At 41.6% G+C, this 14,311-nt stretch overlaps 1 protein-coding gene across 3 annotated transcripts in view; it reads left to right on the top strand.

Annotated features, from left to right (window-relative positions):
* The first annotated feature begins 3,772 nt into the window (after positions 1–3,772).
* The window catches only part of LOC125688601 (uncharacterized), a 209,733-nt gene continuing 199,194 nt past the window's right edge, over positions 3,773–14,311 (top strand). For all 3 annotated transcript variants that reach the window (XR_007374805.1, XM_048934802.1, XM_048934788.1), the window contains exons 1-4: positions 3,773–3,928; positions 12,476–12,636; positions 13,785–13,856; positions 14,039–14,113. Coding sequence is in view for 2 of the 3 variants with exons in the window: in XM_048934802.1 (XP_048790759.1) it covers positions 3,916–3,928; positions 12,476–12,636; positions 13,785–13,856; positions 14,039–14,113 (321 nt within the window). In the remaining variant the exon portion in view is untranslated. The remainder of the gene's footprint in view (positions 3,929–12,475; positions 12,637–13,784; positions 13,857–14,038; positions 14,114–14,311) is intronic.

Here is a 14,311-nt window from a genome sequence, read left to right as displayed (position 1 = left end):
GAAACAACTGCTTCTACAGCTCCCTTTATATTCACTGTGGGGTCAGAGGAGAGGCAGGAATTGCTACCTCAGTCCTGAGAGAAGATTAACAAAGCCCATGGAAATACCATATCTCAGCAAGGTACTTAATGAAACACAAAAACTGGCTTGCTTGGCAAAGGCAACTAAACAATTAAGAGAAGCCTTGTTTCATAGTAATGGTTTAGCAATATTTAGCGCGAGACTATTTCTCTTTTATTTTTCTCAAATAAACACGATGTCTACAAAAAAAACCAATCACCCAATGAGTTTCCTGTGAAAATTCACACTGAGAGAGAAAATTATGCAAGTAACGTGACTGAACCTGTGGCTTGGCCACTTTGTTAACCAGTCACAGTGAATCTAGGGCAGGTGGCTTAAATCTATTATAAGCCCCCAGTGCCAGAAAAAGAAATCATCAGATAAAAGCACTTTCATAAGCAAATGACATTCAAAATCTGTAGGAGCATAGCATTCAGTTACTGAATGATCAAGTTTATTAATATATTTAAAAGACTGGCACAGGACTATGATGTTATTATTTGTATTTAGCGTTCATCATTTAATGTCTTCCTTTTATAAGTAACTCCTTTAGGTGTTCTTTAAAAGCTTACTGGGCAGCTGATGGACATCCCTTACATAAATTCCTCACTTGAAAGTAATGAAAACAAATGGTTTTATTACCACGTAAGAATGTTGCATCCTCAAGAAAGGATCATCTAGAATCTTTTCTTGGGCTTCAAGCTTCCACTGTTTTATTGCTTCTGGCAGATAATTTAAAAGGCAGATCCAAAGCAAAGTGAATGAAATATAGACCATACCCTATAAGCACTGATGCCAAACCACAATATCCTAATTCTATGATCTGTTTCTGTACATTTCACTTTGCCAAGGCAGCTGAACCATCAAACAAATCCTGATCACGCAAATTTAGGCTGTAATTCCTGTTACTTTTGTAAACTCAAAGCACAAAACAAGTTCTGGGATCTATAAAGACAAGTGTGTAATCAGACCTAGTTCTTGCTCATCATCTGAAATATCCAACAATAAAAAATACCAAGTTTCAAACCTGAAAAGAGGATCTTTCACAAACAAATAAAAAAAGATAAATTTAAGAGTTACTGGATTCAATAAAATCAAAATCTAAGTAACAGAAAATATGGCAAACAAATTAATTCCAGTAAAGATCTTATGGAAACAGATCCAGGAAAAATAAATGCTTTGTAGATCAAGTTTTCTCACTCAAATGTATTATCAGCTGTGTCCTTTCCCTGTAGCAACACCCTGACAACCTCCACTTCCTTGAGTTTTCTTTTCAAATCTATCCTTCCTTCCACCTGACCAGTAGGCCACTGAAACGATATTTGTAGAAATATAGAGGAATGTCTATCACTTTATAACATCAAGACAAAACTTTCTGAAACAGCATGGTGTAACTCAAAACTGAAATTTCATGGCCTCTAGCATACTGGATAATTCCTTTTAATATAGCTTCACTTCCTAAAGATTGGACTCCCCTTGCCCCTTTCTCAAATATCTCTCTTGAAAGCTCTTCCAAATACCACTGCCCCACAAGAGTACAGAAATCAGATATCTGTACAAACTTTTTCAATCTTTATCTTCAATCTCAACATTTCTTTATCCTTTTCCTGACTACTTCATCTCCACAGCAGTATCCCCTATTCTTGACTCTGGTTCCTTTACTTCTTGGTCTGCGTTTCTGTTCCCCATTCAGCTGCTGTGGTCTTCCAAGATCTACTTATTCTAAAATCATTACTTTCAGGGCTGATTCCTGGGCAAATTCTTGCCCTATCACAAAACAAACAAACAAAAAAACAAACAAACAAACAAACAAAAAAAACAGTTTCTGTAGAAAAAAAAAATAGAGAAAACAAAAAACTATTTTGAAAACAGATGGGTTCCCTGTTAGTTATGCATTCTACCCTCACCTCAAGTTTCTTGGGATAATGAAGCTCTTAGCTTAATCAGTGCACTTCCAGACCTGCAGTTTAAGTGAAAAGAAGCAGCAGCAAACACCAACATGTTCTGATGAAGAGTCAGTTGCATAAGAAACTGGATGTACCACACTGATGTCATTCAAGATGGAGCTTGTAGGTGCTTGTCTTCCACACTGCTATCAGTGTCAAAGAGAGAAAAGCTTTTTGACTAATCCTTCAGGTTCTCTCCAAGCGCTTATGAAGAAATAAGACAAAGTCTATAAACATTCCTTCTACACATATGTAATTCTTTCTCACAGATCAGCTGTCTGATACACATAAAGATCGCTCAAAAGTAATGTCTCCCATTTATTTCCATGGAAACTACAACAGATACAAAGTCCACAATAACACTATTTGATTGAGCAAATTCTCAGCTATGAAATGCTCATTGTCACCACAATCACCTATGCATTTTTGCCAGCAATGAACAAAAGTCTGCATGCCAGCAAAGGTGACCCACTGTCACCACTACTGAAATGCACCACCCACACTTCATTGTGCTCACATCCACTGGTTGGATCTCCATCAACATTCAGCAAGCATTGATGAATGTCAATGGGTGCCATTTTTTCCAAATGGAGGAATTCAGTTACTCAGTTGTGCTTCATTGGCACTTTCATGTCCATCCCAGGCTCCCCAGCTGCTGCCACTTACACATATGTGCCCACAAGGCCACAGCCCTATGTAGCTGCTGTCAGAATCTATTCCCCCTTCCACTAATGCTTCAGACAGAACTGGATGGAACTTCCCACCATAGTCTCATCCTTACAGAAACTCCTGGTTTCATCTACTGTCTGGGTAACCTGCCTGACCATCACTAGTGCTCCAGTGATGCTGTAAGCTCCACTTACACTACCATCCACAAAAACTTTGCCCTTCACTGCACAGAAAAATTTATTATGAAGGTTTACTTGTTCCTCCCCAGTTTAGTTACATCCATCCCTTTTCTTACTGTTGATTCCTCCTCTAAGGATAAATCACCTTGCATCATTCTGAAATGCCCTTTCCCCATATCAAACCATATGTTCCATAGCTCCAGGCACCCACCCCTTAGTCTCCCCTGCTGTTGCTTCATAGAAACAAGTTTAATACCCGCAGCTGGGCCTGAAGCTCTGACAGCACAGCCTTCATGGACCTGAGCAGGGTTCTCCTTTGCCAGGTTCCTGTCTGCCTTTCAAAGAATGGCTTGGGTTGGAAGAGACACTAAAACGTCTCAGGCAGGGCTGCCCTCCACCAGCTCAGGCTACTCAGGGCTCCATCCAATCTGGCCTTGAGTGCCTCCAGGGATGGGGCACCTCAGCTTCTCTTGGGCAGCTGTGCCAGCGCCTCATCAACCTCTGGATGAAGAATTTTCCCCTAATCTCCAATCTAAATCTCCTCCCTTTTATTTTATTTTGCCCTATCACTTGTCTTTGTGCCGTTATGCTCCAGACTGGTCCTTAGCACTACATCCCACGAGAGCAGATCCCCATAGCTCCGCCATACACACCAACAACTGGTCCACACAGATGCCATCTACACATTTAAACTATTCACAGCTCAACTGACAAATCCAATTCCAAACAATCAAGAGCTATTGACACACAGAGATGAAGGAGACAGGCAGGAACTGGACAAAAAGCACACAATCTCACAACTCCTCGCACCTTCCAGCCCAGCCTCTGGCCTCCCGGCTCGCAGAGCGGCAGACCCGCCCTCGTCCCCGCCCTCCCACCTCCCGTTTGCCGGGCCCGGCCCCGTGCCCAGCGCGCAGCCGCACTGCTCCGAAACAGTTGGGCGCTCACGTCGGAGAAGCCGCTTCCGTTTCCAACGCCGTATTCCGTCCGCACCTGCCTGTACCGCCGCTCTCCCCCCACCCGGGCCGATCGGGGCCCCGCGCCCCGCCGCCTCCTCCGCCATGTCCGCCGCAGGTAAGGCTCCGGCGGCTGCCGCCCCCGAAGGAGGAAAGGAGCGGGGGAGGCGCCGGAGTGCGCAGTACGCTCCCTCATCGTTCGCAACGGCCGCAACGGTCTCCTCCGAGCCACGCCCACCGCGCGCGTTTCTATTGGTTGACGCCGGCGCGGCGGGACTCGCTCATTGGCTCTCGGTGCTGCCCGTCGGCGGTGCGTTACGGGCGGTGCGGGGTGGAGGCGGTGGGGGCCCGGGATGGGCTCTGTGCTGGGGCGGGAGGAAGGCTGTAGCTCCATGCACCGGGCTGGGGCCAGCGCAGAGTGTCGGTGGTGTTACCGCTGAGTGGTCGGAAAGTAATGTGGTGACAGCAGCAGTAAGGAGAGGAGTAACCTTCGTGCTGTCTCGCACACATTAAAGCTCATTCAGCTTGTCACTGCTTTCACGGACTTCAGCCTGCCCAAGAGATTCCAGCCCCGTGTCCCTGTGTGACTGAATGACCCAGTGAGATGGGCAAAAACTGAGTTCTGGTTTGGTTTGGCTTAAGCTGAAGCCCTATCGCTGTGTAGTATGGAGCAGAGAGGTGAGATTTGGCTGTAGGATGGTAAGGAAGCACAGCAATACTGGTGGAGTCATTAGGGAAATGTAATGAGGTGTTTGTCCAGTCCATCTCCTTATCCTCAGTTTTGTGCTCTCCTGACTGGCTTTTGCTCTTACTCAGCGATCGTAAGTACAAAAACTGCTTAGTGGTAGGAAAGAGGTCCTGTTAATATAATTCCTCACTCATATGTATTGTATGATGGCTATCGCAGACCCACAGAATACCCCAAGTTGGAACGGACCCACAAGGATCATGGAGTCCAACCCCTGGCTCCACACAACACCACCCAAAACCAAACCCGATGTCTGACAGCACTGTCCAGACTCTCCTTGCACTCCGGCACTGAGGGCCGTGCCCACAGCCCTGTGCATCCCGTTCCCCGCCCTTCACCCTGTGGTGCAGCCCCTTTCCCTGACCCCCAGCTGCCCTCCCCTGACGCAGCTCCACGCCGTTCCCTCGGGCCCTGTCGCTGTCACACACAGCAGAGCTCAGCGCTGCCCCTCCACTCCCTGGGAGGAGCTGCAGCCGCCTTCAGGCCTCCCCTCAGCTCCTCTGCTCCGTGCTGAGCAAACTGACAGCCTCAGCTGCTCCTCTTATCAAACATCAGAGGCCTCACACTGAGGCTTGCTGCACCTTGAGTTTTGACCTCACTAGCACCTTGGCAATCTGAATACGAAAGTTAAATACACAGGAAATATGGTTTCATTACTTTTCTCGCTGTAGCAATTAGTGTTTGCTTAGTATAGAATCGCATTGCCTTAATCTTGCAAGTTTCAGTCATGCAGATTCTGACAACAGCATCCTAAATTAACAGTTCCTGATCGTCTTCTGCAGGTGAGTAACCATTCAGATCAAGGACAATATTATTAAAAGTATATTGACTTAATGGAATCAACATGAGGTGGATGGTACCCAGTTTTTCTGAGTGCAATATTTAAGCTTCTTTATGAAATCTACTTTTCTGTGAAAATTTGGATTTAGTTCTTGTGACTAAATGTAGTAACTAGCGTAAACTTTGTTACTGAGGCTAGGATATACTTTGTTAGTATTCACTGCTTTCAGCCTCCTCAGCCTTAGGTCACTCACCTACACTTCTGTTTGTGAGGGGAATGTGAGCATTCAGTAAGTAATATTTGACTCGGTAGAAGCCCTTCCTTATTTCAATAGTATATGTAGTGTATTTAATTAGTGATGTGCTTGGGGAGGTTGAAAGCAGTAGTAGGGGAGTAGTCTGTCAGTTCTTCTCCAGACTTCAGCTGATGTTCTGGTTGCACTTCTGTGCTCACAGCTTTCAAGATGTAAGTATGCAGAAATGTTAAAAATCTCATGTCTGCAATGAGACTGAGTTAATATGCAAGTAATTGCTGAAAGCTGGGATAAGTTGATGCTGCCACAGGAAGACATGGCTGGCACAGTCGTCCTTTGTGTTAGCTCGCTTCTTTTTGTATTGGCATAAGTATCGGGCCATAGGCATGAGAGGATCTGCATGTGGTCCTTGTTAATGCCAGCTGACTCTTGTGACTTAGGATACATATAAAATAACTCTTCTGGATTTAGACTTTTTTCTTTGAGTAGGGTTGCAGGTTAGGTTCATCTTTTCTGTTGTGTTCTCACTACTTGAGAGGTTCTGGTCCACCCTTCTGTTTGGGTTCTTGTCAAATGCTTTCTTCTGGACATGGAGAAGATTGCAGGGTAGGAATCGTTTCCAGTTTCTATTGAAAGATCCCTGGCAGACTGGAGAAGCCAAAACAGAGGCCATCTAACTGTATGCACTAGAACGTTTGGAGATCTTACCAAATACGTGTAAAAGTGTGTTTATTGGTCATTTGCATGCTTTGTTTTTTTTTTGGTTTTTTTTTTTTGAACCTAGTAGTTTCATAATGTTATTTTTTTTTTCTTCTTTTTTTTTTTTTTTTTCTTTAATCTGCATAATCAAATTGGAGATTAGGAAAATATTCCTTCTCTAAAATAGTGATCAGGCACTGGAACGGGAACTGGAACACAATGGAACTTCTAACTGGTTGTTAGTCACTATCCCTTGGAGGTGTTCAAGAAATGTTTAGATGTTGTACTAAGGGACGTGATTTAGTAGGAAATATTGGTAGTAGGTGGATGATCTTGGAGGTCTTTTTCCAACGTTGGTGTTTCTATGATTCTAACTTAACTAGTTATTCTAGGTTAGCAGTTCTCAGAAGCTTTCAGGGACTATTTATTTATTTATTTATTTATTTTCAAGTAAGGAACTGTACCATATGACTGACATCAATACATTTGCTTATCCTTCAGTTTCTGTTGAGAAATGACTGGGCTACATTGGCAAAATAGATTCACTGAGAAAATTGTGAAGTCTAGGAGAATAGGTGTTCTGATCACAGCCATTTCACTACCAATGCACTTATCGTGACTCTCAGTTAACTCTCAAAGTATGTAGAATAACAAATGATGGTCAACAATAACAACAAAAAAAAGAGTCACTTGTAAGTAAATACCTGGAGCAAAGGGAAGGGAGCAGGATTTGGAATGACTTGTTTGTGTAAGAGTAAGGAAGGAGGAAGGAGGGCACTGTTAAAACTGTGTAGCTCTGATTCATCCCTGGAGCTCAGTGCATCTTGTACAATGAATGGGGCAGAGATCCTATGTTAAATATGACATATGTTTATATCACTAGAGAGTGTCATTATGTGTGTGCTGGCTGAATTTAAGTAGTGTTTCCTAGCATAGTTCAGTGCTCCACAACGTGATTCCTTCCATGAATTTGTTTTTCTGCTGTCTTGCTCTTCTCCAAATGCCAAGTCTAGCTGTGATACTCTGAAACAAGGACAGTTTTTCTTGACATGATATGGTTAATCAGTGGGTTTACCATTCAGTGTTTCTGCACAGTATCTCACTGGGAGATGATGTTTTGTTTGACCTGAATGCCAAATGTGCAGTTACAATTAGCATACTGATTTCTTTGGAGTGTATAAGTGTGTCTTTCTCTACTGGATACTTAAATGTAAATGGTGGGGTTTTCAAAAGTGCATGTTAGTATTGAAGGAGGATCCTGTAGGAGGAGTTAGGAGCTAATACTTCTAGAAATCCTGCCTAGAAATCTAGAAAACAGTAAGCCATTCCCTTTCTAGTGTGCATTAAAACCTCAATACATATGTTTGTAGGTGACCTCATGCTTAAATGCTAAAGTGAAACTGTTTTTAAGATTGCTTTTGGTAGAACTGAGATAATGTTAGGCGAGATATGAGTTGTCATCTGATAAGCAGAATAGTGTCTAGTCTCAACCTGTTTGTCTTTCTGCACTTGCTAGTAGATTACAAACCTGTGTATGTTGAGGATTATATTGAAGCAGTGATTATTGACAGTTCTGAAATACAAGATGGAGAAAACGGTCTGTCTACACAAAGCTGCATGCCAATGAAATGAAATTTTGAAGTAAGCAGTAATGTTAACCATGTGGCTCAACTTACATATGGTAGTTGCACTTCGTTTTTCTTTGGTGATCTCATAGTTAGTAGGTAATTTTAATGCTGTATTGTCAGTGCTTCTGTCTTTAATGTGTCGTTGTTGTGTAACCTGTCTTTCAAACATGTTTTATTTGAAAGCTACTTCATAGAAATCATTTGGCAGTGCATTTAAAATAAGAGGCCATTAAGTTGTTACTTTAGAGATCCTTATTAATAGCTATCCTACTGAAATACTACTTTGTTTGAAGAAAGGCTTTCTTGTGTATACCAAGGAATGAGTTAGCTAATTATTGGCACTTAGGAAAGGGATTTGGAAAGCAAATGACATGAAAAAACATAATGTAGAAGATGTGGCTTCTAGGTTAACAGCCAAGAGGAGCATTGCTGATAGCAAATGTGCAGTAGTAGTAAGATGACTATTCAGAGTGGTAAAATACTAGCTCTGAGTAGCCTTTGATTTTATTTTTTTAATTAACTGTTGTTATTTTAGCATCTAAGATCAAAGGCTCTCGGAAACCTTGTCCAATTTTCCATTGGCTCAGATAAAAATAAATCATAGCTCTTCAGATTGTGTCTTGAGTCTGGTAGCAGTATTTCTAAATTAGCAAAGAATATAACTGTAGTTAAGTAATGTTATTTATTACTTCTTTTTTTCCCAGCCTGTTGAGTTAATAGGGGTTCTTATTACTATTTCTCTTCAGCAGTGTCCCACACATCTTAGTTTCTCAGTGTTATCAGGTGCATTTGCAAAGTTTTAATTTCCTTAGTCTTCTATTTGACAATAGAGTTGATTATAATTTTTATTACATCTATGATGAGGAACACATTTCACCTTGGTTTCAGGAAATCAAGAAGTATTTGATTATCAGCAAAGCAATCGTGATGAGTTGGTATGATTGTCTTTAAAAGGCTATTTATTTATCTATTTATTTATCTATCTATTTCTTTATTTTGTAATCCTTAGGCTTAGAGCTTCTGTTGTTGTTGCTGATCGCTAGCACTGCCTAGATGAAATAGAGCATAATGACGTGGCCAAAACACCAAAACATGACCTAAGCTTATCTTAGCTGTTGAACTTAACACTTTGAACTAAAATCTCTCTGATTGTTTTTATTCAATCACCGTCTTAGGTTGGTGTGTTTTAGAGCAGTGACTTTTCTCCAGGTCTGGTTCTATCTGTTTAAACTTGTTTCTCTTATTTTTTGACTCATATCTTCTTGCCTACAGATATTTAGCTGGCAAAGCAAGCTCACTTGAGATACAGATCTAGGTCATTATTCCTCCCTGCTGCCGCAGAACACTACTGTTATGCTTTCTACTTATTCCTTTATGTCTAAAAGCTCAGTATCGCCTTTACTATCACTTTTTTTTTTGTCATATTTGTACTTAAATCTAAATTTGGGGAGTCAATCAAGAAGCTGATTAGTTTAACATCACTGCAAATAGTTCAAAAGGTACCTGTCTCAGCTAGCTAATGTTTCTTCAGGTGAAGCTGGCATTCTCCTATGTCTGCAGAAAGTATCTAGTGTTTGAGGGCATACACTGTGCTAGAGCATTTATCCTGGCACCCTATGCTCCCACCTCCAGCATGTCTTCATACCTGCATTGGTGTATGTCCCACAGTACTGTCAGGTCCCAGGGTCTCAGTTCTGGGGATGCTTAGTTTTAGGAGATGAATGCTGGCTTGGTCTGCATGGTAGAGACAGAGAGATGGAGTGGTTTGTGTAAGGAAGTAAACTCTGGAGCTGAGTAGGTAGGTCTGTTGCATTAAGGGCATGAGTCTGAAGCATGGACAGTTGGGGAAGCCCTCCTGTTGAGTCATGAGGTTAAAAAACAACCCCCTTGCTTTCTGGCTAGGCCCAGTCTTAGTCCCATACTTGGTCACCAGTTTATGTCTAGAGGATTATGTGTATGGCCACTTAAAGTCAACGTTTGCCTCTCAGAGCCTTCTCAAGGACTCTCACTGAGACGGTTTTGCGAAGTCAAAAATAGTTTAATGAGGCAGTAGATAACAGATTTGGAATTGACACTGAGAAATGAATGCACTAGCTGTATTAATATTAAATATGTTAGGTAATTAATCAACAATTCACTCAGATATCATCCACAAAATAAAGATGGTGCAATGTCTTATCAAAACAGGTGTCCCCAGTAACTGCCAATGCACCCAGGCCCATAGAGTGCACCCAAACTCCTCAATAGAGTGCTGGCAGAGGGCTATATTTATATTCTTGATGAGGTTGTGAGCTGATAAGCTTTTTAACAGGGCTTGTTATGCTGCTAATTAAAGGCAGAGGGTGTTGAGGTCAAAGTGTGTTTAGAGGCGAAGCTGTACTTCCAGCTTTACTGAGACAACATTGCACTCACTGCAAGAAACATCGCTCTGAGGCCTCCACACCACTGCAGGCATCACTCAGACCCTAGGTGTGATGTTAAACTTCATATCTCCATGTCTGTCAGGTGCTTTGCCCACATAAGCAAGTTGTTCACCTCCTGCCTGTGTTCAAGCCCAACAAGATAACTATGGTTATTAAATAGCATTCTTGCTTAGCCTGGTTTCACCAGTACTCTGCCAGTTTATGTTTGCTCTGTAGGTTAACACAGCAAGCCTGGTAATTTCCTACAAGGTCTTAATGCTCACATGAAATAATAAGTATAAAGCAATTATTTATTTTTATAATTCATTTGCTGGTTATGATTCCATGTTATCTACCTGCAGTAGTCTAGCTATCACTGATCTCATATATGTAGATTCACAGTATCATTAAGATAAGAAAAGACTACTATGATCATCTAGTCCAACTGTCAACCCATCACACCATGCCCACTAACCATGTCCCTCAGTGCTGTATCTACACAGTCCTTGGACACCTCCAGGAATGGTGACTCCACCACCATTCTGGGCCTCCTGTGCCACTGCCTTACCACTCTTTCTGAGAATAATTTTTTCCTGATACCCAACCTGATCCTCCCCTGGCACAATTTGAGACCATTATCTCTTTATCTCTCACCTTCTACCAGTTTTGCTCCATTTGTATTTGTCTGAGCTCTTCATGTAATTTTTTTAAAATGAGACTGAACATATTACTAGTTATTGAACACATTACTAGGCATATTATCTGTCCTTGCCCTTTCTATTCTAGTGCATAAAAGCCAAGCAGTTCCCTTTGCTTTTTGATGTTTTTAACTTGTTCTCATTCAGTATGAAATGGTTTTCTCCCCCTTCATTTCTGTGATCATAGAATGTTTTAGGTTGGGAGAGACCTTTAAGATCATCTAGTTCTCCTGCTATAGGCAGGGACACCTCCCACTAGACCAGGTTGCTCGGAGCCCCATCCACCCTGGCCTTGAATGCTTCCAGGAAAGGAGTATACACAGCCTCACTGGGCAACCTGTTCCAGTGTCTCACCACTCTCACAGTGAAGAATTTCTTCCTAATATCTAGTTTGAATCTACCCTCTTCCAGTTTAAAGCCAGTTTGCCTCATTCTGTCGCTAGATGCCCTTATGGAAAGTCCCACCTCAGCTTTCCTGTAAGTCCCCTTCAGGTACTGGAAGGCAGCTATAAGGTCTGCCTGGAGCTTTCTCTTCTCCAGGCTGAAGAACCCCAGCTCTCTCTGCCTGTCCCCATAGGGGAGATGCTCCAGCCCTCTGATCATCTCTGTGGCCTTCCACTAGACTCGAGTGTTGAGGACCCCAAATGTTAGTTCTTCCTTCTGGCCAGGTGTAAAATCAATCAATTTGGTTATTTTGCAAGAGTAGTAAAAACTATCCTAGTAACTTTTCTCATGCATACCCTTTTAGTTGGGAGGAATGTGCTGTAGGTATTCACAGAAATTCTCCACCGTACTTCTTCAGCTTTCCAAATGCTCATTCACAGCAGATAGAAATGTAGAGACTTAGTTTTGCCTTTTTATGCCCGGTCTTGTTCTTCACAAGGTCCTGTATAGCTTCTTCAGCTTTTCTCATTTTTTCTCCCATTGCTTTGTTAACATTGCACAGGTTGTACAGTGCGTAAGTCAGGTTTGGTATTTGCAGTTGCTTGGCAGGGAACAGGCCAGCAGAGGAGAGGAACACTCATTTTAGGGTGTTGGAAAATAGTATCATTTTCAGTTGCTTGAATGTTGCTGTTGGAGCAGTATTGGTTTTCTGGTGTTTTTTTTTTTTACTGTGTGCCAGGCCCAAATATTGAGATAGAGCTGTTTTGTGAACCACGTGTAGCTGGTTTGTGTTTGGGAATCCCTGACCTACACTGGCACACAAGAATACCCGGAGCTGATCTTTTTCTTTGTACAGTGTTACAGTGGCAGAAATAGGGAGAGGAGACCCTGTAAGTGTGGGGAAGGAATAGCTGAGGATTAAACATTTCAAATAAGCAAGCAGTTGAAAGTGATGGTTATTTTTCTTGTTTGTTGTTGTAGTTGTGTTTAAGTGACTGTGCATGTGTTCATAATCAAATGCTTATTTCAAAGGGAAAAAGCCACTGATGTTGTTTCTTCTCCTCTTTTCCAGGAAGTGAAGGCTTATTGGTCCTGGCTGAACAAGTGGAATCACAAATGAACCATTCTGCAAGTACACAGAGAGGAAATGGCCACATCCCTGAAAAAATGGATTTTGTGTCTTTGTGTAATAAAAGAAAGCGACTTGCCCCTACTCCGGTGGGACAGAATGTGGTAGGTGTAGCCAGAGAGCAGCCCCTTCACTGTTACTGGAAACATCTTTTGTCCTCCCATTTTTTGTGAAAATGGAGAATTCACGATGAATAGGGGTTGACTCTCATGGACAGTTCTGATCAAAGACCAATTAGGTATATTTTTACCTTGAGGCAGGCCTGAAACATTGTGTCAACATGCAAAAGTTAATTCCTTAAATTTTAGAGGTTGGGGCATATAATGTTCAGCAGTGAACTTGCTTAATATAAAGTTTGGGGGGCAGGAGATACAAAAACCATCATGTATAATGAATCACAGAATCACCAAGGCTGGAAAAGACTTACAAGATCATCCAATCCAACCACCCACCCATCACCAATACTTTTCACTAAACCATGTTCCTCATCACAATGTCCAAATGTTCCTTAAACACCTCCAGGGTCGGTGACTCCACCACCTCCCTGGGCAGCCCATTCCAGGTTTTGTTGGTGGCTTTTTTGGCTTAGATTTTGGTGTGGTTTTGTTTATCTGTTTGGAGGGGGAGAAGAGACACAAAAACCATAGTGTGTAATGGATGGGAACTGCATCTATCCAGTAAAAAAAGAAACATCAGCATTGTCCAGGTGGTGGCACTATTGATCCTCATGTAAAAGGAGTTCATGCAATGCCTTTCAAACATGAAACCACTTCTTCCAGTTTGCAAAGTGACATTTCTGCAGTATCTGTGTGCACAGTTAAAAACAGGGAAATAAATGTCTGGATTTTTTTCCCCATAGGTTTATTTAAATCGGTATAAAAGTCTGTGTGGAGTCTCATAATTACATAAGCCTGGACCAATAGTGTATCACGAGCTGTATAACTATGTAACAGTAGCTGCACAACAGTAGATGAGAAAATTCTGACCTTAGCCTAATGAATTAAAAATGCATACATATTATTATTAATAGGCAAGAGGTTGATTTTAAAGAGAAATACAATATTCTTAAACTAAAGATGAGCTGAGTATTCTTCTGACTTAACTATAGGCATGTGAATAAGATGTCTGTGTTAAATCTGACTGCCTCGGGCCCTTTTGTAGCCATGGAGAGAACATAGCTACAATGGAAAGTGTCCAGGTTGGATCTCTCTGTTGTTTTTTACACTTCAAGTTTATTTCTGTCATTTCCCAGATAAGAACCAGTGAAGGAGAATATGAAAACAGTGAGAGTGTGATTTATGAGTATGAACCAGATTACGAATGCGTAAGTTAACTTTCTTTTGTTTGATTGACTTTGAAAAGCTGTCTTGGGGATGCATGATTTGGGACAGACTAAAATAATATGTGGTGTTTGAAGTTGGGATTTGTTGACTTTATGTGATAACCTGAGATTGTGTATATATTGCTAACTTAAACTTTTTTTTTCATATTTTTTTAATGAAAAAGGGGAGTGTTGTATCTGAAGCTTCCTGCATTGGAGATCAGCAGAAAACTCTCATGGAAGTTCTAAGTTATTGCCAGGTATCTCTCTCTTTTTTGTTTTTTTTTTTTTTTTTTTTTTTTTTTTTCCTCTGTCCTCTCTTTAATGACATTGAAACAATTTTAGTTACATTTAAGGAAGACTTGAAACCTATTTGGTAACCTGAGACTTCAGACTTTCTAGCTGTCCACTGAGATTGTTAAGCTTTCACTTAACTATGGTATTTTCAATGAGACAAC

Source organism: Lagopus muta, chromosome 1 (genome assembly GCF_023343835.1).
Source record: "Lagopus muta isolate bLagMut1 chromosome 1, bLagMut1 primary, whole genome shotgun sequence".
NCBI lineage: Eukaryota > Metazoa > Chordata > Aves > Galliformes > Phasianidae > Lagopus > Lagopus muta.
The sequence above is the reverse complement of the archived record's forward strand: the minus strand, read 5'-3'. Positions and strand labels throughout refer to the sequence as shown.